Consider the following 27,604-nt stretch of genomic DNA (forward strand, 5'->3'; position numbering starts at 1 on the left):
TGTAAGTCTTATTCAACCGTGTAAGAATTGATATGCGTGTGAAATGGTTACGTTTAACCTTTACTGTATATCCTCAATAGTTCTATTTAAGGACCTGATTTACATCATTTAAATGTGTATTTAATTTTCGGCTCACTGTGAACCGTTAAGACCTCCTCAAAGACACACGAATTCAAGGAACCAATCCGAACAACGCTTACCAAAAATTTAGAAGTAATATTTAGTGAAACTAGGAAAGTTAAATTTCATGATTACACTGTATATAAATGTAGTAAAGCTGAATTAAAAAGTAAACACCAAATTTGATATATTAATATAAAAGATCTTCTTGGAATATTGAAATGAAACAGAGCTTTATAGCTACAAAACTACTTAAAGAATCGTAATGCCGAAACATACATAACATATTTTCATTTAATATTCTACAATAAGAAAATGTTATGGTTTTGTAAGATATAGTTTTATCCTACTCGTGATATGCGTGTAGTGTTTCGACTCAGATGCAATCTTCATTATTCGTTCTATATAAACTTTCACTTGTGTCGTTCCGAAGAAAGAAAATTATCTTAAATATTTAAATATAAATGATATTAATTTGTTTAATCGTCAGTATTTTACCTTAATTCTAGTTAAGTGGTTTTAAGAACGTTATTATTAAAATGATTTTAAACATAGCTATTGTTGACGTTTGACTTCTAGCGTAAACCGTTTTCACAATTTTTGGAAATTTAGGGTATATAAGGCGATTGATTCACAAATGGTAGGAATAAGCGCTATTGCGTGAACCTTTGGTCGAAGCCCTGCCATTGGAAGGCTAGACGTTTCTCGTAACCCTAGCCGCTCGCCGCGTACATTTTAAGCCTAACGACGACGATGGAGTAGAAGCCAATGTTACAGATTGGTGTCTATGTGGTATACACAGAAGACTATATGATGGTGTTGTCAGAAGACAATAAGTACAGATTAGCTTGTATGTGGTATATATCATAAGGAAAACAAGTGTGGAGATAGCGTAATGAAGTAGAACTTTTTCCTCTCTCCGAGTGACTGGTCGTGTCTGTGTGTCTGTCTGTCACCGCGTTCGCAGTTGGCAAATCGAAGCAAACGTGTTCGTAATTTCCGGAACGCGTTCGCAGTATACAGAAATTCGGAAAATGTTACTTCGTTGCTATATCCATCTTATTTAACGTCAATCATTGACTCTCCGTTACACCTTCATCTGCTGTCTAACAACCAATTGTTTCACCCAATGCTAACTGGTATTTAATGGTTTCTAACAACAACACCATGCACTAATCTTTCGTGTACACCACATACGCCACACGTGAGACATGAGAAACGTCTAGCCTCCTAATGGCAGAGCTTCCACTAAAGGTTCACGCAATTGCGCATTTCTTATCTCCTATAGTGTGAATCAATCACCTTATATACCCAAAATTTACAAAAGTTCTGATATAGGTGTTTCCTAGAAGTATAACTTTATAGATAGCTATGTTTAAAATTATTTTAGGAATTAAAATAATTCATATTACTTATATTTATTTAATTATTTAAGATAAACTTCTTTCTTTGGAATGACAAAAAAGAGAGTTTATATAGAACGAGTAATGAAGATTGCATCTGAATCGAGACACAACACGCATATCAAAGTTAATATACAGCGAGTAGGATGATAAGATCTCTTACAAAACGATAAAATTTTCATTTTGTAGAATATTAAATGGAAATATTTTAAATATGTTTCGGCATTACGATTCTTTTAGTAGTTGTGTAGCTATAATGCTTTGCTTCATCTCAGACACACAGATACGTCCAGTTTAATACCTCTCCGTGACGTCATCGTCACTCGGAGAGATAAAAACCTGTGTCAAGGGGAAATTCAAGTGATAATTTTATTAATTACTCTAATTCCAAGACATTCCAGCATATTGAACTCTTCGAGAATTATTTTCCAATGATTGAAAAATCAAAATAAGTATAAATTCCTTCAAATATTAGAATAAGCTAGTCCTAAGAAATGTTAAATAATTTAGATTTTTAAAATCTTTGGGTTATTTTTAGGATGCTTAACTATGCAGGTAGAATTAGTAGATTATTTTCCTCTAAGCTCATATCAATAACCTTTCACTTAAAAACAAGTTGGGAAAACCAAAATATTACCTCTCCGAGTCAAGACGACTACTTACAAACTTATTTACCCAGATATGGAAATGTTTCTTAAGTTAAAATCTATGAAATATTAAAGCAGTATACAAAGCACAGCAAATATACTGTAAATCAGACGACATTTTACATCCAATAATGATATACTTGTACACATTAAAATCATCCGATGGGGGAAAAACGGGAAATGAAGAGATAAAACTTTGGAGGGATATTACCTTTACGTGTTTGTAAAGGCCCAATTTTCTACTCCTCAACTGTATGGCCTCTATGTTCAAAGCCATATTCACAACAGGGTTGCATTGTAAACACTATCCTTTCGTTTCATCTCAACGATTTTCGTAGTTTGTCAACATGACTGTTAACGTTACATAACACCAAAGCTTATTTGTGGCTACACACACTGAAAGTAAATGCGTACCATAAAAAGCATGAAAACACGAAGCTATTATCCGATTACGATCAGACCTTTTACTGGTCTGGGCTGCGTTCAGCAGAGCTCACCAAAAAAGACAGCGGATTTTGGAAATGTTTACCGGTGAGCTCTGTCGTCATAGCTTTTCTCCGGTCATCGGCGTTTTATAAATGACGCTAGCGCAATAAAGCGTGCAAGGTACCAAGGCTTAACAAAAATTGTATGATAACATATTTATAGAGATAGATAACAACTTTTATAATTAAAATTAGAAACTAATATATCTTTTAAAATTCTCGCGTGATTAACTGGTTTCACGCCAATTAAATAGCTATAGTCCCATAGTGCTATTTGTATTAATTCCTCCATGGTTTTTTCGCCAAGCTTAGAACTATGCGTTTTACGTCACGTTATCCAAAGAGCCGACTATTTTCTTTGAAGACCGCGCTAGCTCAGCGCTTAGCACCGTGACGTCAAAATTCAAAAACCAAATCCCGTTATGTAGGACACTGCTAATAGCGCTGGGCTCTGCTGAACGCGGCCCAGATTTCCACCATGATTTTATAATCTAAGCCTAATTATTTAAAAGTGTATTTAACTTTCGGCTCACTGTGAACCGTTAATGCCTCTGCATTACAGAAACGAAAACCAAACCCAAGCGTTTACTATTTGGTTCACTAGGCCTATTGACAAATAAAATTTCATTTGACCAACATAGTAGCGTTGTGCTTGTATTCACTTTAGAAAGGATTATGCTATAAACACATGTAGTATAGCTTAAGTATTATATAAACATCCATTTTAAATAATAATATTAAAAACAACTTTGGAATATCAAAATGAAATAGAGCTTTAAAGCTACAAAAGTACTAAATACATCATAATTACGAAAAATATTTCCACATATTCACTTTATATTAAGGATAAAGGGAATATTATGGTTCTGTAGGATTCATTTACACATCAAAACAAAACGAACTTCTAGCGCAGCGCACTACTGTAACAACGGACGGACACACACAGACAAAAACATAGACTGCTTTTTAACTCTTTCCGTATTAATTTTGAATTGAGAAACAAGATTATCTTAAATATTAAAATAAATATAATTAATATTTAATATTTTCTTCGTTAGTTATTCGCCTTATTGAACGTTACATCGTTTTAAAAAAGAACAATTAAACATTCTTGAGAGACTTGACTAATATTGGCGTTTGAAATGAAGCATACGCCGGTTGCTTCGCCTTAATCAAATAGGTAGTATATAAGGGTGTCGAACTACAGTTAAAAGCAAGAACAACCGCAATTGCGAAAACCTATCGTGGACAACCCACCCTAGGGAGGCTAGACGTTTCTCGTAACCCTAGCTGATCGCTGCGAATGTCTTAAACCCAACGATGACGATGGAGTAGAAGCCAGGTGTGCAGACTGGTGTCCATGTGTGATGGACAAAAACAAAGACCAGAAGATGGTGGTGTAGAAGCCAGGTGTGCAGACTGGTGTCCATGTGGGATGGACAAAAACAAAGACCAGAAGATGGTGGTGTAGAAGCCAGGTGTGCAGACTGGTGTCCATGTGGGATGGACAATGACCTGAAGATGGTGGTGTTAGAAGCCAGTAAGTACAGACTGGTGTCCATGTGGGATGGACAAAAACAAAGACCAGAAGATGGTGGTGGTTAGAAGCCAGTATGTACAGACTGGTGTCCATGTGGGATGGACGAAGGCCTTAAGATAGTGGTGATTAGAAGCCAGTAAGTACAGACTGGTGTCCGTGTGGGATGGACAAAGACCAGAAGATGTTGGTGTGAGAACTCAAGTAGAGTAGCCATTTCCGTGACTGTGAAAGCAGTTCGGAAATGGCGAACACGTTTGCTCCGATTTGGAAACTGCGAACGCGGTCACGTGGGTGTAACAACAGACACACACACAGACACACAGACAGACACACAGACACACAGACAGACACACACGATCGTTGCAGAACCTCTCCGTGACATACGTCACTCGGAGAGGTAAAAACACCATATCAGCTAAAAATGTGTAAAGTAAAGCCCAAAGGTGTTTATTCGCACTATTCGAACAGATTTATATTAAAAACACTATTTCCGTTTAAAAAACAATTTAATAAGGGTCAATTCGCACCATTCGAACAGATTTATATTAAAACCACTATTTCCGTTTAAAAAACAATTTAATAAGGGTCAATTAACACCTAAAGGTGTGTCTACATACCAGTGAATCACCATTTCCTTAAAAAATACCTTAAAAGAATCAACTAGCACCTTTTTACGGAGAAAACACCACCTCAGTTAAAAAACACTCCAAAAAGAGTGTATAAACACCTCAAGGTATTTCCGAACACCCATGAAACACCTTTTTTTCTAACAGTGTAGGAGAAAGAGTGTGCATAATAATGTTCTTCTTTAAATGTCCAATATTAGGTCTTAGCTGGGATGTCTCCTGTCCCTTACTTTGCGTCAGCGTTGACAAATACAAGAGAATTTTTACCTCTCCGAGTGACGTATGTCACGGAGAGGTTCTGTAACGATCGTGTGTGTCTGTCTGTCTGTCTGTGTGTGTGTCTGTCTGTTGTTACACCCACGTGACCGCGTTCGCAGTTTCCAAATCGGAGCAAACGTGTTCGGCATTTCCGAACTGCTTTCACAGTCACGGAAATGGCTCCTCTACTTGAATTCTCACGCCACCATCTTCTGGTCTTTCTCCATCCCACACGGACACCAGTCTGTACACCTGGCTTCTAATCACCACCATCTTTTGGTCTTCGTCCATCCCACATGGACACCAGTCTGTACATACTGGCTTCTAATCACCACCATCTTCTGGTCTTCGTCCATTCCACTTGGACACCAGTCTATACATACTGGCTTCTATTCACCACCATCTTTTGGTCTTCGTCCATTCCACTTGGACACCAGTCTGTACATACTGGCTTCTATTCACCACCATCTTTTGGTCTTCGTCCATCCCACATGGACACCAGTCTGAACATACTGGCTTCTAATCACCACCATCTTCTGGTCTTCGTCCATTCCACTTGGACACTAGTCTGTACACCTGGCTTCTACTCCATTATCATCGTTTGGTTTTAGGATATACGCGGCGATCAGCTAGGGTTACGAGAAACGTCTAGCCTCCCTAAGGTGGGATCGCCACCAAAGGTTTTCGCAATTGCGCTTTTTCCTTACTATTATAATGGAAACGAATCGTATATATACCCCAAAATTTGAAGAAAGCGGGCAAGAGGGGTACCCTTCACTTTAAACGTCAATATTAGCAAAGTTTGAGGTGATAATAGGTATAACTTTATTTTAAACGATTTAACTATTATTAATGTTAATTATTGAAGATTAAAATAATTAAAAATAATTATATTTATTTAAATATTAAAGATAATCTTGTTTCTCAACTCAAAATTAATACGGAAAGAGTTAAAAAGCAGTCTATGTTTTTGTCTGTGTGTCCGTTCATTGTTACACTAGTGCGTCGCGTTAGCAGTTAGCCTTGTGTTGATGTGTTAAGAAATCATACAGAACCTTAATATTCCCTTTTTCCATAATATAAAGTGAATATGTGGAAGTATTTTTCGTAATTATGATGCATTTAGTACTTTTGTAGCTTTAAAGCTCTGTTTCATTTTGATATTCCAAAGATTTTTTTTAATATTGTTATTTGAAATGGCTGTTTATATATTACTTAAGCTATTCTACATCTGTATATAGAATAATCCTTGGTTTAGTGATTTCATGAAGAAAACTAAGACCTAGACTCCGGCGGGTATATTAAGTATCATCCGCAATAGGCTTACTGAAACAAAGAGTATATAATTGAGGCCTGAGGTGAACTAAAATTTGGGCTTTGATTTTCGTGTCTGAAATGAAGAGACATCAACGGTTCAGAGTGAGCCGAAAGTTAAATACACTATTAAATAATCAGGTTAAGGTTTTATAATAGAAGAAAAGATCATGGTGGCAATTAGAATTGTAAAAGGGCTAATGGTAAACGGGTAGTAGCTACAGACTTTTTATTCTCTTTATGGTGCGCATTGACTATTAGTGCGTCTAGCTACAATTTAGCTTTGGTGTTATTTAACGTTAACATTCATGTTGGCAAACTAAGAATATTGTTGAGGTGAGACGAGACGATAGTGTTTACACTGCAAACAAGTTGTGAATGTAGCTATCAGAATATACGGTAAACAGCTGAAGCGTAGACTTCATTTCCCGATCTTTTCCCCAAGATTTATCCTTATTGGATGTAAAATGTCGTCTGCTTTACTGTATATTCGCTATGCTTCTAATACTGCTTCAATATTTCGTAAATTTTTATTTCAAAAAAGAGAAATAATTCCATATCTAGGTAAATAAGTTTGAAGTAGTAGACCTCTTGACTCGGAGAGGTAATATTTTGGTTTTCCCAACTTGTTATATAAATAGTGGCGCCACCAAGCCACGAAATAGAGAGAAGTGTATATGAGGGTGGCTTAACTCTATTGGGTTTAATTGGGTCTGGTTATGCAACTAGACCGTGCATATGTGTGTGTGTTTGGTGACCCCGGGTATACATCAAAAACATATGTGGATAGAATTATATTAAGGTGCAAGATCCGCTTCCACCTTGGAGCTCGTAATGTGAAAGAATAAGTCTCTTCGATGTAAAAAGGGGGTTGGCAACACTCATTATCGAGACATACAAGGGGATTAGCGATAGGGCATAGTTAATAATTTTACATTATAGGGTATCAACTTGAGTGGCGGTCAGAAGCAAAGGGTCAACGTGGCCAGAGCAATTTATCGCGATGACGATGTTTATCTCTTCGATGACCCGTTGGGGGCGGTTGACTCGCACGTGGCCAAACATCTCTTCAACGAAGTCATCGGACCAAAGGGATTTCTTCGAAAGAAAGTAAACTAGTTAACGCAAATGATGCCTTTTGAGTCGCTCGCTTTTGAAAGTTGCAGCTGTTTGGCAGTTCCTTTTTCGCTTGACATGTAGCTTTTCAATCACTTACAGACGAGAGTTTTGGTGACGCACAACTTGAGCTTCATCCGAGACGTGGACAAGATCTTCTTCATGAACAACGGGCGAATCATCGAGAGGGGAACCTATGACGAAATCATGAGTCGTCAGGGAATGGCCAGAGATTATTTCGCGCAACACATGAGTGACATGAGCGACGAGAATAAAGAGGAACCGTCGTAAGTAAATTTCGAATAATGCCTCCAATTTTCACAGCTAGTACGTAGTAGAAAATAGAAAAAGATTCAAGTCATGGAGGTTAACCATGTACTGTACAAAATAACGGAGCGAATTTATTTCTGGACAACTGCCAAGTGGCGTGTGCTGTTTGTAGAGATAGCCCTTATTTTAATTAATTTTCCAAGTTAAACCATGGAGGCTGTATCCCAAGGGGAACGGTTAGTGCTAGCCTTCCACTGTACAATTTGTCTCTCCCCGCGTCTCGATCAGCTCAAGCGACTGGCTGTAGCCCAAACCTGGTCGGGACCATAAAATTTGAAGTTGGAGATGCTATACGGGACAAAGAGCTCACCACCCCCTTTTCGGAGATTTTTTTATCAATGCTCCGAAGTGCGACCACCGATAGGTAATGTTCGCTGCACTAACAAAAGGCACACGCTGGTTACCAACAGATTATGTTAGCACCCATAATACCTCTCCTAAATACTGTATAGGTGAGCGTTATTTTCTAAATTGACCTTGAACTACACCTCAGACTGTGATCGGTTCGCAAGGGCTAAAAACGGGCTCAATTACTGTTCCTCTAAAGATACAGACTTCATGATTGTACACGCCTTGCTAAGTTATGAATTTTGGTTACGCAATTTTTGTAGTACGTTAAATACCAAAATTGAGAGTTCTCATCTTGCATCCCAAGGAAAAGTATCGGGTGACGATGATGCAAAACTGATGACCAAAGAGACGCTCAAAAAGGGAAACGTATGTGCTCTTTAATATACGAGGAGAGTTTGAACTTTTCTTGGCTTCTTGAGAGCTAAAACTCTCTATACACATTTTTCCACGTGATAATGTTATTGCGCATTTTCAGATATCCGTATCACAATACAAACAATATTTTAAATCCTATGGTATAACATGGTGTGTGATCTTCGAAGCAACAGTCACTTGTTTTACACTCCTTAATTTCGCATCAATGTACTGGCTGTCTCTGTGGTGCACGGACTCCAAGGAAGATTTTAAAGCAAACCCAGACTTAAAGGCAACCCGTATAGCGGTCTTGGCTGTTCTAGGTCTAAGCCAAGCCATTTTAGCATTTCTAAACACAAACATCAACGTATTTCGATGTCTACGAGCAGCGAACTGTCTACATGGGAAAATGATCGACAGCGTATCTCGGTCTCCCATGTCCTTCTTCGACACGACCCCCATTGGAAGGATACTCAACCGTTTCTCTCAAGATATCGACACCCTCGACCAGCATTTACCTCTAGTGTTATTTTTCACCAATTTTGGATTTATAGTTTTAGTTGTTTACCCGATAGGAACGGCAATATTTTTACCATTATTCATAATTCCCTGCATTGTTGTAGTCGTTGGATACCTTTTACTTCAGGTACGAACTCGATTTTAGTCTCCTGTCATAAGTAATTAACCAGTATCACTCTCAATGGTTAATTGCCGTGGTTAAACGTGGAATTCTTAGAATGTGATTGATAGTCGCTTCGGAAGTTGATTGCATTTCAGAGCTTGGAGAATTGTAAAGGGACTCACCTGTTCAAAAGAAAAGCCTAGATAATGAGACTATAGAAAAATAGAGCAAGATTAATATCGACATTTTCAACAGACATTTTATTAAGCGGCGGTAATGAAGCCACGGCTATTCTAACTGAAATTTCTCAGGGTCTCACAAGGCGCTTTTCCCACGATATTATAAAATCACCCCCTAAACCTTTGAAATATTGAACCGTTTAAAGTGTTTTGGCACTAATATAGTTTATTGCAAAATGTTAGTCGCGGCCTGCTCCTGGTGGATTTACGTCTAAAACTGAACATTTTTCAATATCTTTCGCAGCGCTTCTTGATGTCGAGCAATCGTCAATTCAAGCGAATAACCAGCTTGAGAAATTCCTTCTTGTTTTCGCACGTGGGAGGATCAGTGGCTGGCAGCACTGTCATCAGGGCGTGTGACGCCGGACAGAACTTCGAAGAACACTTCCTGAAACTGATCGACGAATGCACTGCTGCTAACTACATGATGAATATGGCGCAAAGGTACTTATGTAATTGTGTCATTTTTTAATTGAATCTGTTCTAAAATTGACTAAAATGCAATTTCTTTCCAGATGGCTGACAGTACGCCACAATATCTTGGGCAATTTCTTGATGTTTTGCACCGCAAGTTTCATAATTTTCAGTAAAGGAACTCTGTCAACCGATTTTGTAGGATTGATTTTGGCTAATGCCGATCGGGTAAGCGCTACCATTAAAATGAAGCGAGTAAACCAAAATGTTTTCCACAAGGTAAAATCTCCGCTGGTTTTTCGTTTAATTTTTGATACTACTGGGATAGTAAATCGTCGCTTAAGTGCGATGATGCAAAAGGGCCGATAGTTACTGAATTAACAAAGAGTAACTCGAGATTGACTTGTAGCTGGGATTTGAATGGGAGATTAATACAGCAAAGAGAAACAAAATGAAATTTTCTTATGGTATACTTAATGCCGCCGTCTTGTATGTTTTTTGTAGTAAAGAATAGAAGCTAGTTTAGATGTGATTCTGCTACGTTTTCAAGAATACGACGTGGTATTGGCAAGCCCTTATTAGAAATTGATACGCGTTACTATGCTGATAGATTGCTATGCATTTAGAAATTATAATCCATAAAACAGATTTTGATCACTAAGCAATTGTAAAAAATATTACTCGATAAACAAATAATTCGATAAACCTTCGTTAGTGAGAAAGAAGGGTAAACTGTAGATTTTACGAAAGAACCCGTTCCTACCTCGATAAATTGAGAAGCAAATTTTTCTTCCTACGAGAATTTTGGCATCCTTCAACTTTGCGAAGAGCGCTTCTACTAAAGTATAACAACACATAGCCTTTTTTCCTTTTAGTCGATTTTATTAAATTTCCGATATCGGACGCAGTCTGAACTGATAGGATCTTATTTTTTATATATATTATATGAAAAAAGGGTGCAATGAATAGGCCAAGTTCTCGAAATTGTATCCATTCCATCGAAGCAGGACGGCTGAAAAGGGAATAGGATATTGGGAAACGGGCATGACCAAAAATATATATTATTTTCATAAAATAAAATAATATATATTATGAAAATATTATATAACTTGGTATGACCTTTCACCCTATCCCATGCTTGATCAAAACTTTTGTTTTAATATATATACTTTTGGTGATATGCCATTATCCTTACATTCAAGCCATTATCAGGCGTTATCTATGAAAGATATTATATTCTTTTATCTCTTTGGGTAATTAAAAATTAGCTCTTAATTTTAAAGATGAATTGTGCAGGCTTTTCTGTCATGTGGAACAATGACTTATTTTCTACAATTAAGTACTAATTTAATATATTGATCTCGCAGCTTCTACAAGTGGTCAAAATGTTTAGCGCTGCCATTACGGGTTTGGAATCAAATGTCGTCTCCATAGAAAGAGTTGACGAATACTGTCATTTGGAGTCCGAGGCCGAGTGGGAGAAACCAGAATGTCAAATGCCTGCTGACTGGCCTCAACGAGGACAAATCATATTCCAGAACTACAGCACCAGATACCGAGAAGGATTGGATTTGGTATTGAAGGACATCGATGTCAGGATCGAAGCTGGAGAGAAGGTGGGCGTGGTGGGTCGGACAGGCGCGGGAAAGTCGTCTCTGACCCTGGCGCTCTTCCGTCTCATCGAGGGGGTGCGTGGTCAGATCGTCATAGACGGAGTGGAAGTGGAGGAATTGGGATTGTCCGATTTGAGATCGCGGCTGACCATCATCCCTCAAGAGCCCGTACTCTTCTCGGGCACGCTCAGACTCAACCTGGATCCTTTTGAACTAAAAGATGACCAGCTGCTGTGGGCCGCTCTGGAACACTCTCACCTGAAGTCCTTCGTGGCGTCACTTGAGCAGGGTCTGGATCATCCCGTGGCCGAAGGAGGTAAGAACTTGAGCGTCGGTCAGCGTCAGTTGGTTTGCTTGGCTCGTGCTTTACTAAGGAACACCAAGATTCTGATCTTGGACGAAGCGACGGCCTCTGTCGACATGGACACCGACGATCTCATTCAAGAGACCATCAAGAAGGAATTCGCCAACTCGACCATCATCACCATCGCGCACAGAATAAGCACCATCTTGGACTACGACAAGTTAGTTTTCCAACCCATTAATCCGGCTTAAAATGATTGACTAATTTGTTATCATAGGGTGATGGTTCTCGATCAGGGCCGAATTATGGAATTCGACTCTCCAGATGCCCTCTTGAAGAACGAGCAATCAATGTTCTACGATTTAGCCAAAGATGCCAATATACTCTAGATCACCTTCAATCTGAACTTTGAAATCAATGTTTCATGCATAACCAGGCTAAGCAATAACCTTATCATTCTATATTATTATAATTATTAGTATTATTAAACACACAAGTTCCCTGTTTATTAAAACGAACCCTCTATAAACATTACGAAACAAAAAAGACTTGCCAAACAAAGCTCATTTCAGGCACAAACGGATCAGTTGTAGCAACGGCATATCACAAGAGTTAATGAAATCCTTCCTCCGTATGGTTTACGACGTAGTGCAACCAAATCTTTATCTCTTCCTCTCTAGCTTCTTTGTTAAACCCGTATGCGCTTTTTATCACTATTAAGTTATGTTAAATGTCATATGGTTTTCAAACATATACTCGCGTTAGTAATTCTCCCTGGTATACCATTGGATGGACAGCAAATGTGTTTCCCTTGACGCTTGTAGACACTGGCGCGGACCAAACCACCTCTTCTTTATTGCAGTTGGTTATCGCGAAGCTCAATTTTCTCTTATAAAAGTTAGTCTGTCCGTAATATCAGCACTCATATCCGTCTGCACCATAACTAATTCTTCTCTTGAAAAGTTGTTTGACGCGAACTCATTCAAATCAATGCGTCCATTCGTTCCAACGTCGTCTTCTTCTGAGTTAAAACAATTCCAAATTAATGATATTAGTTGGATCTTTTTCGAGCTCATCGTCGATCTTCTTCACTAACCTGGTTACTTGGGCATGCACTGGTGCACGCCTCTTCCTAGCGGCCACGGCCTCGGCCGAATCATCGTAGTTGGCCATTTTCTTCTTCTAATTCGCTATTATTCCGAAGTTAATTCTTCTAAGTTCTCGATATTAATTAACTAAGGGTTCCGGGTTTCGGCACCATTTAATGTTGTAACAGGAGTCTCAAAGTAATTGCGAATAAACGTCTTTAGGTTTAAAAGTGAAAATTTTAATTCTTAGTTACCAAATACATCTTTGCACTCACGCTCTTCTTTTACTTCTGCCTTTCTTTCTTCAAAATAAACTAGGTTCAATTCAATTCTAAACTATTATGATTGCAACAGGTCTATGGGATCTTTTTGAGCGCATGTCCAAGGAATATTTTTGTGCGCAGGTCTATGGGATCTTTCTGTGCGCAGAACTAACTAATATTTTTGTGCACAGAACTATGGAATCTTATAGTGCACAGCTTATGGAATTTTATAGTGCGTAGATCTAAGGAAGTTTTCTGTGCACAGGTCTAAGGAATATTATTGTGTGCAGGTCTAATAAATATTATTGTGCGCAGGTCTAATAAATATTTTTGAGCGCAGATCTAATAAATATTTTTGAGCGCAGGTCTTTATAAATATTTATGAGCGCAGGTCTAATAAATATTTTTGTGCGCAGGTCTAAGGAATATTTTTGTGCGCAGGTCTAAGGAATATTTTTGTGAGCAGGTCTGAGGAATATTTTTGTGCGCAGCCTGCAGGTCTTAACTATTTTTGAGCGCAGGCCTAATAAATATTTTTGTGCGCAGGTCTAAGGAATATTTTTGTGAGCAGGTCTTAGGAATATTTTTGTGCGCAGGTCCAAGGAATTTTTTGTGCGCAGGTCTATGGAATTCAATGCAGTGATTGAGGAGAACCGTCGCATGTTTTTGATCCCCGCTAATCGGTACTAAAAAATTGAGGTGTAAAAAACGTAATGCGGTAAATGTCGAAATCTTTTGTTTGAGCTACTTTTTTTACTATTATTATTTGTTTTAACGTTGTTTTAATGAATATGTATTTATCGATAACGGGAGTATTTTTGTATGAATATGAGTTATTTAGAGACGCTGGGTGGATTTATTTTGTTGTTTGATTGATAAGGTGTAGTTTTTTTCTGTATAAAGTGTAGTTCTTTTTAGGTGGTTTTATTAATTTCCTTTTTGTTCCTATACATGTGAGCAGCCAATGAAACACGAGGAAGAAGGAGCGTGCGGTTTAAGAGAGTTTTAAGCCTTTCCCCTTGCATTCAATCAGCTATTAGTATGAGGTCTATGGCCTTTTAAAGATTTCAAGAAGAAATCTGTATTCTTGCTATTTACTAACAAGCAACTCTAAGACTATACAAAGAGAAGCTAGACATCTATATCTATATAAATCAAAGTCCTGACTGACTGACTGACTGACTGACTGACTGACAGACTGACTGATAATCAACGCCCAGCCCAAACCGCTTGCCCTAGAAGGCTGAAAATTTGCAGGAACGTTACTCATGAGTAGTAGGCGCGTACTAAGAAATATTTTTCCAATCCGCCGCCATCTTAAAAAATGGCGCCCAGAAATGTAAAAAATATTCTCTATGCAATTAAGTACGCGCGTTTCAACCGATTTCACAAATATTTAGTACACTGGTTTGCTTTAACCTTAAGACGGGCTGAATGGTCTTTCGGGTTAGATTTTTCACCATCTTTTAAAATGGCGCCCAGAAATGTAAGAAAATATTCTCTATGCAATAAAGTCCGCGCGTTTCAACCGATTTCACAAATATTTAGTACAATGGTTTCCTTTAACCTATAGACGGGCTGAAAGGTCTTTGGGTTCGATTTGTTGCCATCTTTTAAAATGGCGGCCAAAAACTTAAAAACCCTTCATTATGGAATAATGTCCGCGTGAAAAGTAATAAAAAATATCCCGACGGGCTGACGGACTGTGCCGAGTGCCTTCGCTCGTAGGGTGCTACAAAAATATTAGTCATCAGTAAAATCTACACATTATTTATATCATTTTAGATGGAAGTTCTTATTACACGCGAGCGACGCCGCGGGTAACGGCTAGTAAATTATAAAAACTAATAATGAAAATGAAATATAATTTGTCCATAGAAATCGGTATATCCTGTTCCTCTTCTGTTTCAATTATGCAAAGTTTCCCAAGAGCAATCAGAGTCTGTAGTCTTGACGACATTATCTTGGTTTCCAAAAATTGGTTGGCGCTAAATTATTACAGAATTAATTCTAGCTTCAAGTTAATATTTTAGACTTATTAACCATTAAAGGGGTAGTAGCTTAAAAATTTCGGATCTCAATCTTTAGAAATATCTCCTTCCATAGTTGTTTGTAAAACATTTTTAACAGTTCAGTTATAGCGTCGAAAAGTTCAATTTTATTTGAAGTTTCCAAAATGTTTGCAGTTATTAAGTTAACAACAGACTTATTGGTTAAATTTTCACATTTTCGGGTATCAAATCGTTACTAACCCTTTAAATATTTTAGTTTATCTACATACTATACTTACACTGCTTTTATGGTTTTCTTATGGTAATCAGCCAAGTCATTACTCATTAAAAGAAGCATCATAGCTGACATGTACGACTCTTTCGAGAGATATAAATCTTTGACCATTCCACACATCATAGTCATACTAATATGTATAGTTGTAGAATCTAAAATGATCACTAATTTTCCCATTTCAAGATCATCAAACATTTCAAGCATATTAATATTGTCGAAACTCAAAGCAGATTCTTCACTGTGCACTTTATTCCATGTTTTCATTTTCAAAGTTAGTCTAGATGCCTGGAACGAACTCGCCGGTTTAATTAAAGAATAAGACTCTACGTGACTCTTTTTTCTCCTCGTAGGCTGTAAATTTGGGGCCCCTAGGTCATCCGAAATTTTGGAGCTCAGTGGCGTCGCCACCATGAAAGCTGGATCTATAAAGAGGCTGGTAAACCGCATTCATTTTTCTCTATAGCACGCTTGGTTTTTAAAAAGTAAATTAAAAAGAAAACGGGTAAGGCCAAGGTCGTTTAAATTTATTTCAATAGGTTTATGAAGAATCACAAACGACCGAATAGCCTTGAGTGTTCCCAAATTCACAGACCCCATCCCTTCCCCCGATGCTATGCTAGAGAGGAATCGGTTTGTTCAAGGCGGACGTTTTCCGGCCCCTTTAGAGATCCAGCGTTCATGTTGCCACTAAGCAGCTTGAGGCGAAATTGTTACGTTTGAGCTAGCTGCCTGCAAGAGTCTTGCGTTACTTTACGTAAATCAATCCTGATCTGACCTCGCGCTCAAGATGTAAAAATGTGTCGTTTGAGCTTAAAGGAAAAGTTCAGGTAGCATAACATTATACCTTAAAAGAACGGCCTTTTTCTAATTATAAAAAAATAAATATCTTATTACAAAATAATAAGAAATTAATTAGTCTCAAAAACGAGGACTACTGCAACACCATTGGTTTAGTGGCGTCTGCTAAACCAAACCTCTTACCCTTACCTTAATCTTAGCCTGTAAGATTTCAAAAAATCCCGTAGGGGAAAGAGGCTTGGTTTAGCAGACGCCACTAAACCAATGGTGTTGCAGCAGTCCTCGTTTTTAAGATTAATTAAATGCTAATTATTTTGTAATGAGAGATCAATTATTTTTTCAATATTTTCCTTTTTATATTAAGAAAAAGACCGTTCTTTTAAGGTATAATGTTAAGATAGCTGAGCTTTTCCTTAATATTTTTGAAACGAACTCAAATCAGGTTTGGGCTCACTCCAATATGTTTTGCTGGGCTCAACACGTGATATTGCTGCTCAGGCTCAGTCTTTTAAAGTAACAGCCTAACAGGCGGCTCCATTATCACCCCTAGCATGCTGGCTAATCTTCTGGACACGAATTTTACCTTGCCAAAGGCAGGAACCAATCAGACCTAATGCACTAGGTCCCATTGGTTCCTGCCTTTGGTTTAACTAGCCTTTGCCAAGCTTAGCCAACGTGTAGCAGAAAAGGAATCTTTCAGGGGCATCAACGGAGCCGCCCTTTGCTTTAAGTAAGTTTAAACTCCAGTATTTTTTTCAAGACCATAAATGTTGATTTAAATTTAACCTTAAAACTATTTATACACGTTAAATACAAAACTAGACCATTCATTTAGTATCGTTATGAATTGCACCACTATATAATTAAAATAGGTTAAAAATTTAATCTATCAATGGGATAGTGTTTGTACTAATCAAATTTGCCCCGCTTAAGCTCAAGAATTACATGACAGTGGAAAGAAGACTCGGCTTATTCTCTTATTAAGCTTTTCTTTCTTACTGAAATCAGGGGAATTTGGCCAGGTGTGACAGCTATCTGGATTGGAACCTGGCAACCTCCTGACTAGCTAGTAAAATTTCAAGTTTGAGTTCCACTGAATAACGTCGGTGTAAATTACCAGAAATTCATAAAACAAATACTGTGCCTGAGAGAATGGTCCCGAATTTGTGTAAGAAAAGCTTTGTATTGTAGCTTTTCTTGATTTCCGTAAAAGTTTTCAACCATTCACGCTTAGTTTATCATTGTTTACCTGTAAATCTTCGAAGGGTGGCGTATCTCTTAATACAAACAGCTTTATGGGATGAACAAAAAGGTCCACTAATTTCTCGTATCGAAAAGGAGTGTCTGGCATTGCTAGCTTTGAGAACATGACACCAGTGAAAGAAGAAGTCAATATGAAACAAGCTACTATCCAGAATATCCATAAAACACGAGCGTAGAGAAACTTTCCAGTGTTAATTCCTATAATGAAAATATCACACAAAGTGAAAGGTGATGACGTGTACCTTTCCGCAACGTTCAAGGGATAGTAGCGAATAGATTTTTCGTTAAATTTCCTATCGAAAAATATTTGAAACTTTACTGTTACCTAGTACGTACACATTAGGAACAATTTTTTTAATATGGGATCATCTTGAAAAATGGGAGCCGAAAGTGTATGCTTTTTGCTTTACAATTTCTGGGCTTGAATATATCGCCATCTTTTAAAATGACTGTTGCAATAGTAACGAACTTGACTTGACGGGCAACAGCGACTCGCTTTTCTAATTGTAGAATATTTCAGCTAGATATGTACATGTTCAATATATTTATAGAAATTTAGATTTTCAAACTCGAGTTGAAATCATAGACATTAGAGCATTATTATAAGAACCTAGACAAACTATTGCGAGGGGGGCCTCGAGATTTTCTGAGACGAAAATTTCAATCCCACCTCTTTGCGTGTGTGATAGGGTTTTTGATACGTGACGCCCCTATCGGCGAGCGAAGGCGCTATTAAATTTGAAAAAATAAATACCGTAATGTTTCATCTTGCAAATGTTTTAATCTTCTGTTAATGAACATTTCTGAATCCTATATACACTTTTCTTTCCATTAAATAATACGCAAATTAATAAAAATTAATTAAATATAAAACGTCCCTCCCAACTACTGACCGTGATCGAAGCTGCTTAACTTCAAGTGTTAACATGGGGATAGTAACATTTTAGTTTACTATGTAGATGGCGCCACAAGCGACTCACCCTATCACACACGCGAAGGGGTGCTTCAATTGAGCCGGACCCAACGCTGAAAATTCAACTGTTCCTCTTGTATCTCTATGGTTTTAGTAACCCTTGGCGACATCTTAAAAGGGCAATAATATGACGTCGCCCTATTGCTAAAGTTACGGCTTCAAACACGAAATTTAGTCTGGAGCAAACGCTACGCTAGTCACGATCACTAACCTTTTCCACCATAAGACACCACCGTTATGACATCATCAGTCAGCCACTCAATGGGCGGAAAACCTTTAGAAATATTTTGCTTAATCTGCTTGCAGCATACTTAAACAGCCTCAAATTTTACATTTTCAAGTATATTAAACCATCGAAATTTTGTGGTATGTCGAAATTAAACGCTACTACCCCTTAAATATAAAGTTGGAACCATTTTACCTTTATTCATTAGCGAAGCGTAAGATTCGAATAAAGCATTTTCAATGGTTTTTCTATTTGATTTTACTACGTGCTTCCAACGTAAAGCGGTTAGTAACACAAAGAGTAAAGAAATGACGGGTAAAGAAAGGAACATCAATGTCCATACCTTTAAATAATTTTGTTTGTTGACTTCAGAGAAAACCCATCATATTAATTTATTAAACTTAACTGATTTTTGAAATGACTTTAGTGATTCAAAGTAATTCTTAGTGAAATGTTTCGGATATCCAGATATGAAATTGTAATCAAAGGTTTCAATAATGGTTGTGTAGTCTAACCAGTCTACCGACTTCTTGTTTAAAAAAAGTGGCATTATACTGAATTGAGATTCCTAAAAGTAAAAAGTAGTTGTTTCATTGCATCTTTTTTGTTCTAGCCTAAGAAGATGAAGCACTAAGCAGGAGGGGATTTATTAGGTTACGTTTCAATCGAGGGGGTAGACACTTGAGAACTCAGGTGTACAATATGTCTTGAACTCAATGTACTGTCAAAGCTGAACTGTGAGTTCCGAAGGCTTTGAACTCAATGCACTGTCAAAGCTGAACTCAGGTGTACATAGAGATCCAGAGCGTCTACCCCCTCTTTGTCAATAGAAATCGCGTAAATTCGATTTTGAGTGTATAAAAACATTGCGAATGAGTGATCCAAGAATCCCAGATCCGTCTTTGTCCGAGTAAAGCTCGCCATATTCCAAGTTACCAATGAAATTTACATCAAAACTGGAAGAAATTATTGAAATAAATTGTAATAAAATCTTTTTTTTCGTATACTGGTAATATTTAACAAATATCAGTCATGACGTGTTTTACCTCTCGTTAAGTTTTGAACGAAGAGTTTCGTATAGAACCGAATAAAAACCAGTTATTTCGTCGTCATTTTCTAAAGCAAGGGGCAACTGCAAATGCCGTATCAAAAGAATTAGATCAGCAATTGCATCGCGCTTGATTGTATTCTATAACCTACCTCTGTTGCTGCAGCCGTCAAGCCCATTTATCCCGATGAATTTTAAAATACGACTAAGAAGAATTGTTGATCGTAGCTTTCAAAATCGCTGCGAAATAATGGCACTCTAGATCTATTTTCGACTTTTGGGTTATACTGAATGGTTCAAGAACGTTAGAGTTTGAGTTTTCCTGGAGTACCACTGTAAAAATCTTTAAAGAAGGGGAATAATTCTTATTTTTTAATGCTTTCAAATGAAGCAAGGGGGGGGGGCAATCCTCTTACTTTTTAAGCGAGTTATTGCAAGTAATAACTATCGTCTAAAGGGTTGTTGTCAACCTCGTGCGTTCTATGAGAGCTGATTAGTGTTAGGTGTCATCTAACCTTGAACGAAAATCTGCGGATGTCTCGCGTATTTGGGTAAATGAAAATTTTGCCGTTTTTAGCCACATCGTATTATGTACATCTACGATGAGGCTCTTATTTTGACCTGCCCTGTTGTCATTCTCGTAGTAGTAGTAGTAGTAGTAGTAGTGTAAAATTTTTTGGTTCGTCATTGAAGGGACAGTGAATGGGAGAGGACTGTGGTGAGGTGATATTTTTCGTTCGTTTATTTTACATAGATTTGGATTATAATAGTAAGTTTAAGCACTGCACTTAATTGTACAAACGAGGTTAATGATTATGAATTGTGTTTTACGTTTTCTCGATATATCTAAAGCGAGAGAAACGATTGCCTAATATAATGGAAGGTGTTAAACTCTCCCTTTAAAATTCCTGTCACCCGTCAACAATAAATAAGGGTTTCACGCTTACAATCCCACTCCCATATTTCAAAATTCAAAGAAATCGAGGGTAATTTTTAAAGGCAAAAGGAAGTATATACCGACGTTATATTTAGAATGCGCTTGAGACGGTGTTTATTATTGAAATTACAAATCGAGAATAATTTTAAAAGCAAAAGAACGTACTAGCTAGTGGCAGAAGTAAATAGCTATTTACTTCTGCTAGTGGATATTACAATTATAACGTTATTAAATTTATTGAAGTAAAGATTACGGGCTATAATTTTTTTTGTAAGGACATCGAGGGGCTATTCACTCTGACTTTCAGTACTACTTTTAAGGGGTATTTACGGGTATTTCGTTTTACCACTGTTAAAAGATAAGCATCGTGGGGCTACTCACTCACGTTTTCCGTTCGTGTCACACTATTATAAATATAGCAGTGGTAAAAAATTCTAGGAGAGCGATAGCTCTCTTAGATAAGACCTCATACCGACTTTAATGTATAAGGATGGTTTTTTGATTGGTTATAACTTTTTTTGTATCGTATTAACTGCTTTGAAAAAATTCCACAGAACTACAATTCTGGCCCACAATATGTGGTTAAAATTTCAAAAAGATCCATTCATTAGTTTTTCTTATAAAAAATAAAGTTGCTAAGGGTGGTTTTCATTTCCATAAAAATAATCATAGATTTTGACGAAAACCATAGAAATAACATGGGAAAATATTTTACAGATAACCATCTTGTTGTAGCCGTCATGATATAACTATACCTTTGTTTGATTTGAAAACGGTTTTAAACGAAAGCCTCATATCTAGTATTTGTGCTTTCCAGCTTTCATTGATTAATTTTAAGTTTAAGTATGTTTAATTTTAAATTTTCAAAATTACCCCAATCTGCGTTATTTAAGCATGGATAGACTGATTTACTAGAAAATATCAGCGCGACCAAAATTGGCCCTTTTTTGCGTTTAGTTGCGTCATATTAATCCGATTGTTTTTTCTTAATGCCTTTTGGTTGAAATGGCCTATCGGTAGTGAGCTAAGACTGCTTTAAATTGCCGCCGTGACAATATACCCCGTTTGTGGCCGCCATTTTTTTAAGGGGAAAAAATTTGAGAGTGGGTCCTTTATCGTTGTCATTTTCATATTTTTTGAGGATTTGCTGATGGATAGATTTTAAATATAATATAAAGTAGGTTTCAAGCTTTAATATAAGCCTAATTTCATAATTTTCCACCTTTTTATTATCCCACAATCTATTTCTAAACTTGCCACTTTTTTTAAGGCGGTGAAACCCGTAAAATTGCGCTAAGCCTTGGTCGCTTCAGCCTCGAAAACAGCTGTAGTATGTTATTTACTAAAAATGTATGCAGTCAGTGTGTTGTTTTTGCCTTTTAATGTAATCGTGGTGCGCGTGGTGAATTAATTTCTCGAAGCCTTGGTCAAAACAATTTCCATAGTACGCACGGTGCACCAGGCCTGTCAATCTTATTTCCCATCCTGGTTTCCTCAAAAAAAAAAAATGCTCTGTCTTCGAAGTCTGCTTTGTATTATGCTATGAATTTAAGCTTTATTTATTTCGTAAGCATAGGTAACAGACTAACAGTAGTGATAGTTAAAGATGCCGTTATTTATTTGCTCAAATCAGGGTTCCATTGTAATAATTAAAACCTTGTATTCTACCTAAATGATTAAAATGTTTCATTTGGTAATGCTTTATGAAAAACCACGCTTACTACAGAAGATTTATACACATATTCCTCACCAACGTAACACGTTTGTTTACCTAGTAAACTATTAAATACAATAAATACTATTGCCATTAACGGTGATTTTCTGGAAAGTACTGACAGCAAACCTTATTTTCTTAATAATTAATAGTTTACATATTTATAAATTAACTCAAACACACTTTTAACAAGTTATATTAATTGTGGTTATATGTAATATTTGATGGATGAAGCTCAGTTTCGAACAAAACCATTATTAGTGAGCCATCCAACAAATAATGGTTTGGAACTAATAATAATAATAATAGAAAGAAATGATTAACGCAAGTTGATAAAGAAATTAATAATCTTTTGATTAATTTTGTTTGGAAGGAAATGATTAACGCAAGTTGTTAAAGAAATTAATAATCTTTTGATTAATTATGTTAGGAAGGAAATGATTAACGCAAGTTGTTAAAGAAATTAATAATCTTTTGATTAATTATGTTAGGAAGGAAGGAAATGATTAACGCAAAAACTTATATAAAGATAGTTTTTGTTGGAAAGTATCATTGCTTTAAAATAAATGTCAAATTGGCTTAACATTAGTGTTTTTTTGCTAAGTGCAGATTATTAAAACTTAACACCTTCTCAACAACCTCGATTTTTTTCTATAATTCTTGAATGAAGTTCACAGAAAACCTATTCTCAACATATTCTTTTATTTTTCATATTTTTTAAATTTTATTACATTTTAAATAAATATTTTTTGTTTAAACATTTTAAATGTTTTTGGTTATTATATTTATATTTTTTTGGTTATTATATTTATATTTTTTTGCTTAATACATTTAAATATTTTTAGTTTATATTTATTTTTTCTTGTTTATTACATTTTGGGTTTAATAAATTTTATATATATTTGGTTTAATACATTTTATATATTTTTCGTTTAATACATTTTAAATATTTTTTTTTAATTACAATTAAAATTGTTTTTTAGTTTTTTACATTTTAAATTTTTTTTTTGTTTTATTGCATTTTAAATATATTTATAGATATTTTTTGGTTGACCAAAATAAAACATTCCAAATGTTTTTTTTTTAAGAGATTTGTGCCCTTAATGGCCAAAGCCCCTTCCTTCCCGGCGGAAGACCCTTCCTTTCCAGCTGTAGCCACTTCCATGCCAGCCGTAGCCGCTTCATTTTCAGCCGTAACTGCTTCATTTTCAGCTGTAACCGCTCCATTTGTGGGTAGAGCCACATCCAAAGATATATTGGCAACATCAGTTGCCAAAGTTCCAAGGTCACCTTGTGTTTGTTCAATTCCGTCTAAAAAATACAGAATGTTACAAATAGGATATCAAAACATATTTAAATAAAGAAAAATTGTGTTACCTTTTTTTTCTGGGCAATCACGGATAAAATGCCCTGGTTTTTTGCAATTATAACACGTGCGCGGCTTACCACGCCAATAAGGTTTATTATTTGAGTGCGCCGTCCCCCTCTACCTCTGCGTCCACCTCCACCCCCATAATTAATTATCTTCACTCCCGTCATAGATCCACTAAAAGTCATATTCGACATTTTCTAACAAAAAAAAATAATTATTGATTATCTGCTCCAGTAAATTGTTAAACTAGATTATGATATTAAACATTCAAGTTCTTAACAATATTTTTAGCTTAAAAACTATATATTAAAATTTAAAAATTAAAAATTTTTAGCATGGAACTTACTTCAGATGTGGTTAGCTGAACCTTTTTGGCAGTTATGATTTTGAAATGAATTTTTTTAAAAAAGCCGCTCTGCAGTGCTGCCCCCAATAATTCGTCTTCAGCGCTAGCTATGTTATAGCGTTTTTCCTTTGGGTCCTCGCGGAGCGCTCCCAAGGAGCAATAAAAATGGTAGTAGTAGTTTCCAGCTTCGTTAAAGACTGTTTTTGAAGAATAGGATCTCCTAGTTTTATTCCTCCATGGGAGCGCTCCGCGAGGACCCATAGGAAAACGCTATAAGTAGTGGTCTTTAGAACTTTCGTAACCGACCAATCAAAATTGTTTTTGCTGGTTTGCAATACATAGTTTCCTTCCCGGTGTCGGGCTGCCAGATTCTTAGTGAGTCTGACGTAGCAGACGACAAATGAGTTTTCCTTAGAGCGTTCTAAGAAGAAGAGAGAATTGGAATCACAAATTGAAAATGCGATGTCAATGTCATCATTGGGAAATGATCTCTTCGTTTCTGTGTTAACGGAAGATAGTCAGGATGATTCTGTGTTAACGGTAGACAGTCTAGATGATTCTGTGATTATGGAACTAAGCATTCTCGAAGACAGAATTGAAGATTCTGGAAGAGCTGAAGTTGCTTGTCAATGCGTACCACTTTTTTTAAATGCATCTGTTCAAGCTAATGTTAAAATGGTGGAGGCATCAAGTCAGACAAGCAATAATACATACAAAACTGCCGAAACTCAAACTGATCTAACCATAGAAGATATAAATTTTTATGAAGACTTCAAAAAATACAGAATGGATGAAGAATTCATTCAATCAAATGAAACGAGGACCGTTTATTATACTTGCCTTCCATCAATTCTGTAGTACCATTTGATTAGATTTAAGATGTTCATAGTATATTTTTGCAAATTTGAAATTTTTTATTGCACAATTAAGGTGGAAGGAATAAAAAATATCACAAATTAAGTTTTATCACTTTTTCTTTCCTGGTCTACCTCTACCTCCTTTTTTGGGTTGGTTTTTAGAACAGTCTGGACAATACCAATATTTTGTACTTGGGGCCTTTGTAATTTTTAAAGATATGTAATGAAAGTTATTATGAAACTATTTCTATCACAGTTCTCGTTATCACAAGCTATCATTCTCCCCTCTTCCCTTTTACCACAATAACAATACTTTTTATTGACCAGATTTTTATAATTGTGGCTAGAGAGTTCACTGGAATTTCTCTAATGCCATTACAGAAAACATTTTTTCTAAAATGCTTACAAACCAATTCTAATAATATGCACTTGTAAAAAGTTTTGTACATTTTTGAATTATTTCTTTCCAAAGTTCAGAGTCAGGTAAAATTCTTTCAATTTTGACTTCATTCAGTGTCCAAATGACAAAAATCACAATAACTTCTATCACGGATCATCATTTGGGTTTGTACTTGATAATAGTAAGCGTAACTAGAGGACAGTTTATACTTCTTCGTTTGTTAACAATATTCCAAGCATGAAGATTTCGTAGTTGCATACTCTTCTATTTTTATTTCTCTTACTGAATAAGGGCATTTGATTTCTAATAATCCAAGACCGCAGCATTCGCAAGAAATTTTGTTATCAGGTGAAGCCCCCATGAATGGGAAATCTGGGTTTATAACCAATCCTGACATAAAACACAGATTTGCAGGAGCATGTTTTGAAATTTCCAAAAATATTCAAACAACATGTCATTGTTTTCAAGCAAATTGCTTTAATTTTTAAACCGTTTTCTTCCCTTTTATCATGACTGCATACTTATACTTTAAGACTTGGGCTCTTTCCACTAACATCTCTTTCTGCCACTTTCTACAAACTCTATATACTCCAAAATTTTCTCCAAAAGGAGAATAAACGTTTGTTCACCAACGTTCAATTCCATGATATAAATAATTTGGCCCGTTAAAACCTAAAAACTACCCTTATGTGATAGGTTTAACCAAGGTTTAACTAGTAAAACTTCCTTACATATATAGCCGCCATTTTGATTTTTAATAGGGCCCCTTCCAGACTTAGAAATAAGGATAATTTTTAAACTAGTCCTTGGGACCAGTGACCCCCTAGTGTCCTAAATAATAAACTGGTCTCCGGAGTGGTTCCAGCCTTTGTTCTCCTATAGATTTGCAATTAATAAACTGGTCCCGAGGACCAGTAACCCCCACTTTTTGAATTAAAAAACTAGTCCAAGCAATTAATACACTGGTTTTGGACCAGTGGACGTGTGCTATTTCTAAGTCTGGCCCCTTCCCCCTCTTTAAAGTTCACTTTTTTTTCGGCTTTTTGCCCTTACCACACCCCACTCGATCACGCAAGCTGTACGGACTAGCGTGATCGAGTGGGCTGTGCCCTTACGAACCTTGCCCTCTTCAAAGTTCACTTTTGGCGGCAACTTTCCGAAGCCAGGCTTAAGGTTCGTATTCCTCTATTAAAAACCTGTATTTAATTATATCTATTACTTCAAATTATATTTAGAAGTATTTTATGGGTTAATAAGTTGGTTATTTAAACCAACTTCATACATCGTTTGTGCTCAATTATTTTTTTCTTTCCAATTTTCCTTTTGTTAAAGTTAATGATAAGCCTATTTTTTATTACTCACATTTCATTATTACCTTCATTATTGAAATCTGAGTGTTTTGCAAAGGGTTCTTTGTGTACCTTTGCAATTTCAAAGGGTTCTTCTTTGTGTACCTTTGCAAATTCTAGGGTTTCTTTGTGTACCTTTGCAAATTCAAAGGGTTCTTCTTTGTGTACCTTTGCAAATTCAAGGGTTTCTTTGTGTACCTTTGCAAATTCAAGGGTTTCTTTGTGTACCTTTGCAAATTCAAGGGTTTCTTTGTGTACCTTTGCAAATTCAAGGGTTTCTTTGTGTACCTTTGCAAATTTAAAGGGTTCTGTGTGTACCTTTGCCAATTCAAAGAGTTCTTAAAAAGTTCCTTGTGAACTGCTGGGTGTAACAAACATATTCGCAAAACCCGTTGCAATATATTATTAAATACATTATCGTGACAGCCATTCTTGACTATTTAAAATGGTTACTCGAGAACAAGCTAAGCGGAAAAAAAATATCCTTCTAATGCGAAAAATTAGAACAGAAGCTAAGTTGAAATTGGAAACTGAGAGGAAAGCTTTGCAAAAGAAGCAAAATAATCAGCTTCACTTTAAAAAGTACTACCTGAAAAACAAGGAGTACTTCAAGGAAAAAAACGCAAATACTCAAGTTGCTCGTAAATCTGGCCTTGGTATTGCGAAAAAAACAAATTGGACTAAACCACGTGGTGGCACTACTAATGTGGGTTCCCAATCAAAAAATAAAAAAAAATATATGAAACCCACTAAACAAGATAAGTTTGGTTTTGCGAAAAAGCTTCTCAATGCGGGAATTTTCAAAACGAAAAACAAAAAAATTATAGCTGAAAGCTATAAAAGGTTTCTGGTCAAACGTCTAACTGAAAGACTGGCGGCGTCAGAGTCTTTCAACGGTGAGACTAAAAAACAACGCACGAAGTCTATCTCTCACAAGCTAAAATGCCA

The 27,604-nt window shown here is 36.4% G+C and overlaps 2 protein-coding genes across 4 annotated transcripts in view; one reads left to right on the forward strand and one right to left on the reverse strand.

The window, feature by feature from the left end:
• The window catches only part of LOC149620882 (ATP-binding cassette sub-family C member 1-like), a 57,749-nt gene extending 45,517 nt beyond the window's left edge, over window positions 1-12,232 (forward strand). The window contains exons 2-9 of the mRNA XM_089854066.1: window positions 7,336-7,503; window positions 7,612-7,796; window positions 8,451-8,556; window positions 8,666-9,190; window positions 9,650-9,849; window positions 9,921-10,047; window positions 11,187-11,956; window positions 12,014-12,232. Of these exons, the coding sequence (XP_089710192.1) occupies window positions 7,336-7,503; window positions 7,612-7,796; window positions 8,451-8,556; window positions 8,666-9,190; window positions 9,650-9,849; window positions 9,921-10,047; window positions 11,187-11,956; window positions 12,014-12,125 (2,193 nt within the window). The 3' untranslated portion in view covers window positions 12,126-12,232. The remainder of the gene's footprint in view (window positions 1-7,335; window positions 7,504-7,611; window positions 7,797-8,450; window positions 8,557-8,665; window positions 9,191-9,649; window positions 9,850-9,920; window positions 10,048-11,186; window positions 11,957-12,013) is intronic.
• LOC149620890 (uncharacterized) lies at window positions 10,681-19,974 on the reverse strand. Of its 3 annotated transcripts, none has more exons than XR_016375163.1 (11): window positions 19,834-19,974; window positions 19,680-19,765; window positions 19,499-19,589; window positions 19,040-19,201; window positions 18,829-18,976; window positions 17,421-17,632; window positions 15,378-15,658; window positions 14,919-15,075; window positions 12,833-14,225; window positions 12,520-12,754; window positions 10,681-12,449 (listed from the first exon to the last, which is right to left on the reverse strand). XR_016375163.1 is itself a non-coding variant. In XM_089854070.1 (8 exons), exons 1-8 carry the CDS (start codon window positions 19,858-19,860, stop codon window positions 14,886-14,888), a joined length of 1,197 nt encoding a protein of 398 aa, XP_089710196.1. In that variant the 5' UTR covers window positions 19,861-19,974; the 3' UTR covers window positions 14,842-14,885. The 3 variants fall into 3 exon arrangements, 1 of the variants encoding a protein (XP_089710196.1); XR_016375162.1 differs by having other exon boundaries at window positions 12,520-12,757; XM_089854070.1 differs by lacking the exons at window positions 10,681-12,449; window positions 12,520-12,754; window positions 12,833-14,225 and having other exon boundaries at window positions 14,842-15,075.
• Window positions 19,975-27,604: the final 7,630 nt, after the last annotated feature.

Source organism: Phalangium opilio, unplaced genomic scaffold (genome assembly GCF_054372755.1).
Source record: "Phalangium opilio isolate 3A_F unplaced genomic scaffold, DU_Popi_V2 ptg000209l_1, whole genome shotgun sequence".
Taxonomy (NCBI): domain Eukaryota; kingdom Metazoa; phylum Arthropoda; class Arachnida; order Opiliones; family Phalangiidae; genus Phalangium; species Phalangium opilio.

Coding starts and splice junctions, on each gene's coding strand:
- LOC149620890 (XM_089854070.1), bottom strand. CDS start 19,860: ATGGGCTTGACGGCTGCAGCAACAGAG. Junction 19,766..19,833: donor TGACGGCTGCAGCAACAGAG/GTAGGTTATAGA, acceptor CGGCATTTGCAG/TTGCCCCTTGCTTTAGAAAA. Junction 17,633..18,828: donor CGCTTCGCTAATGAATAAAG/GTAAAATGGTTC, acceptor TTTTCATTATAG/GAATTAACACTGGAAAGTTT.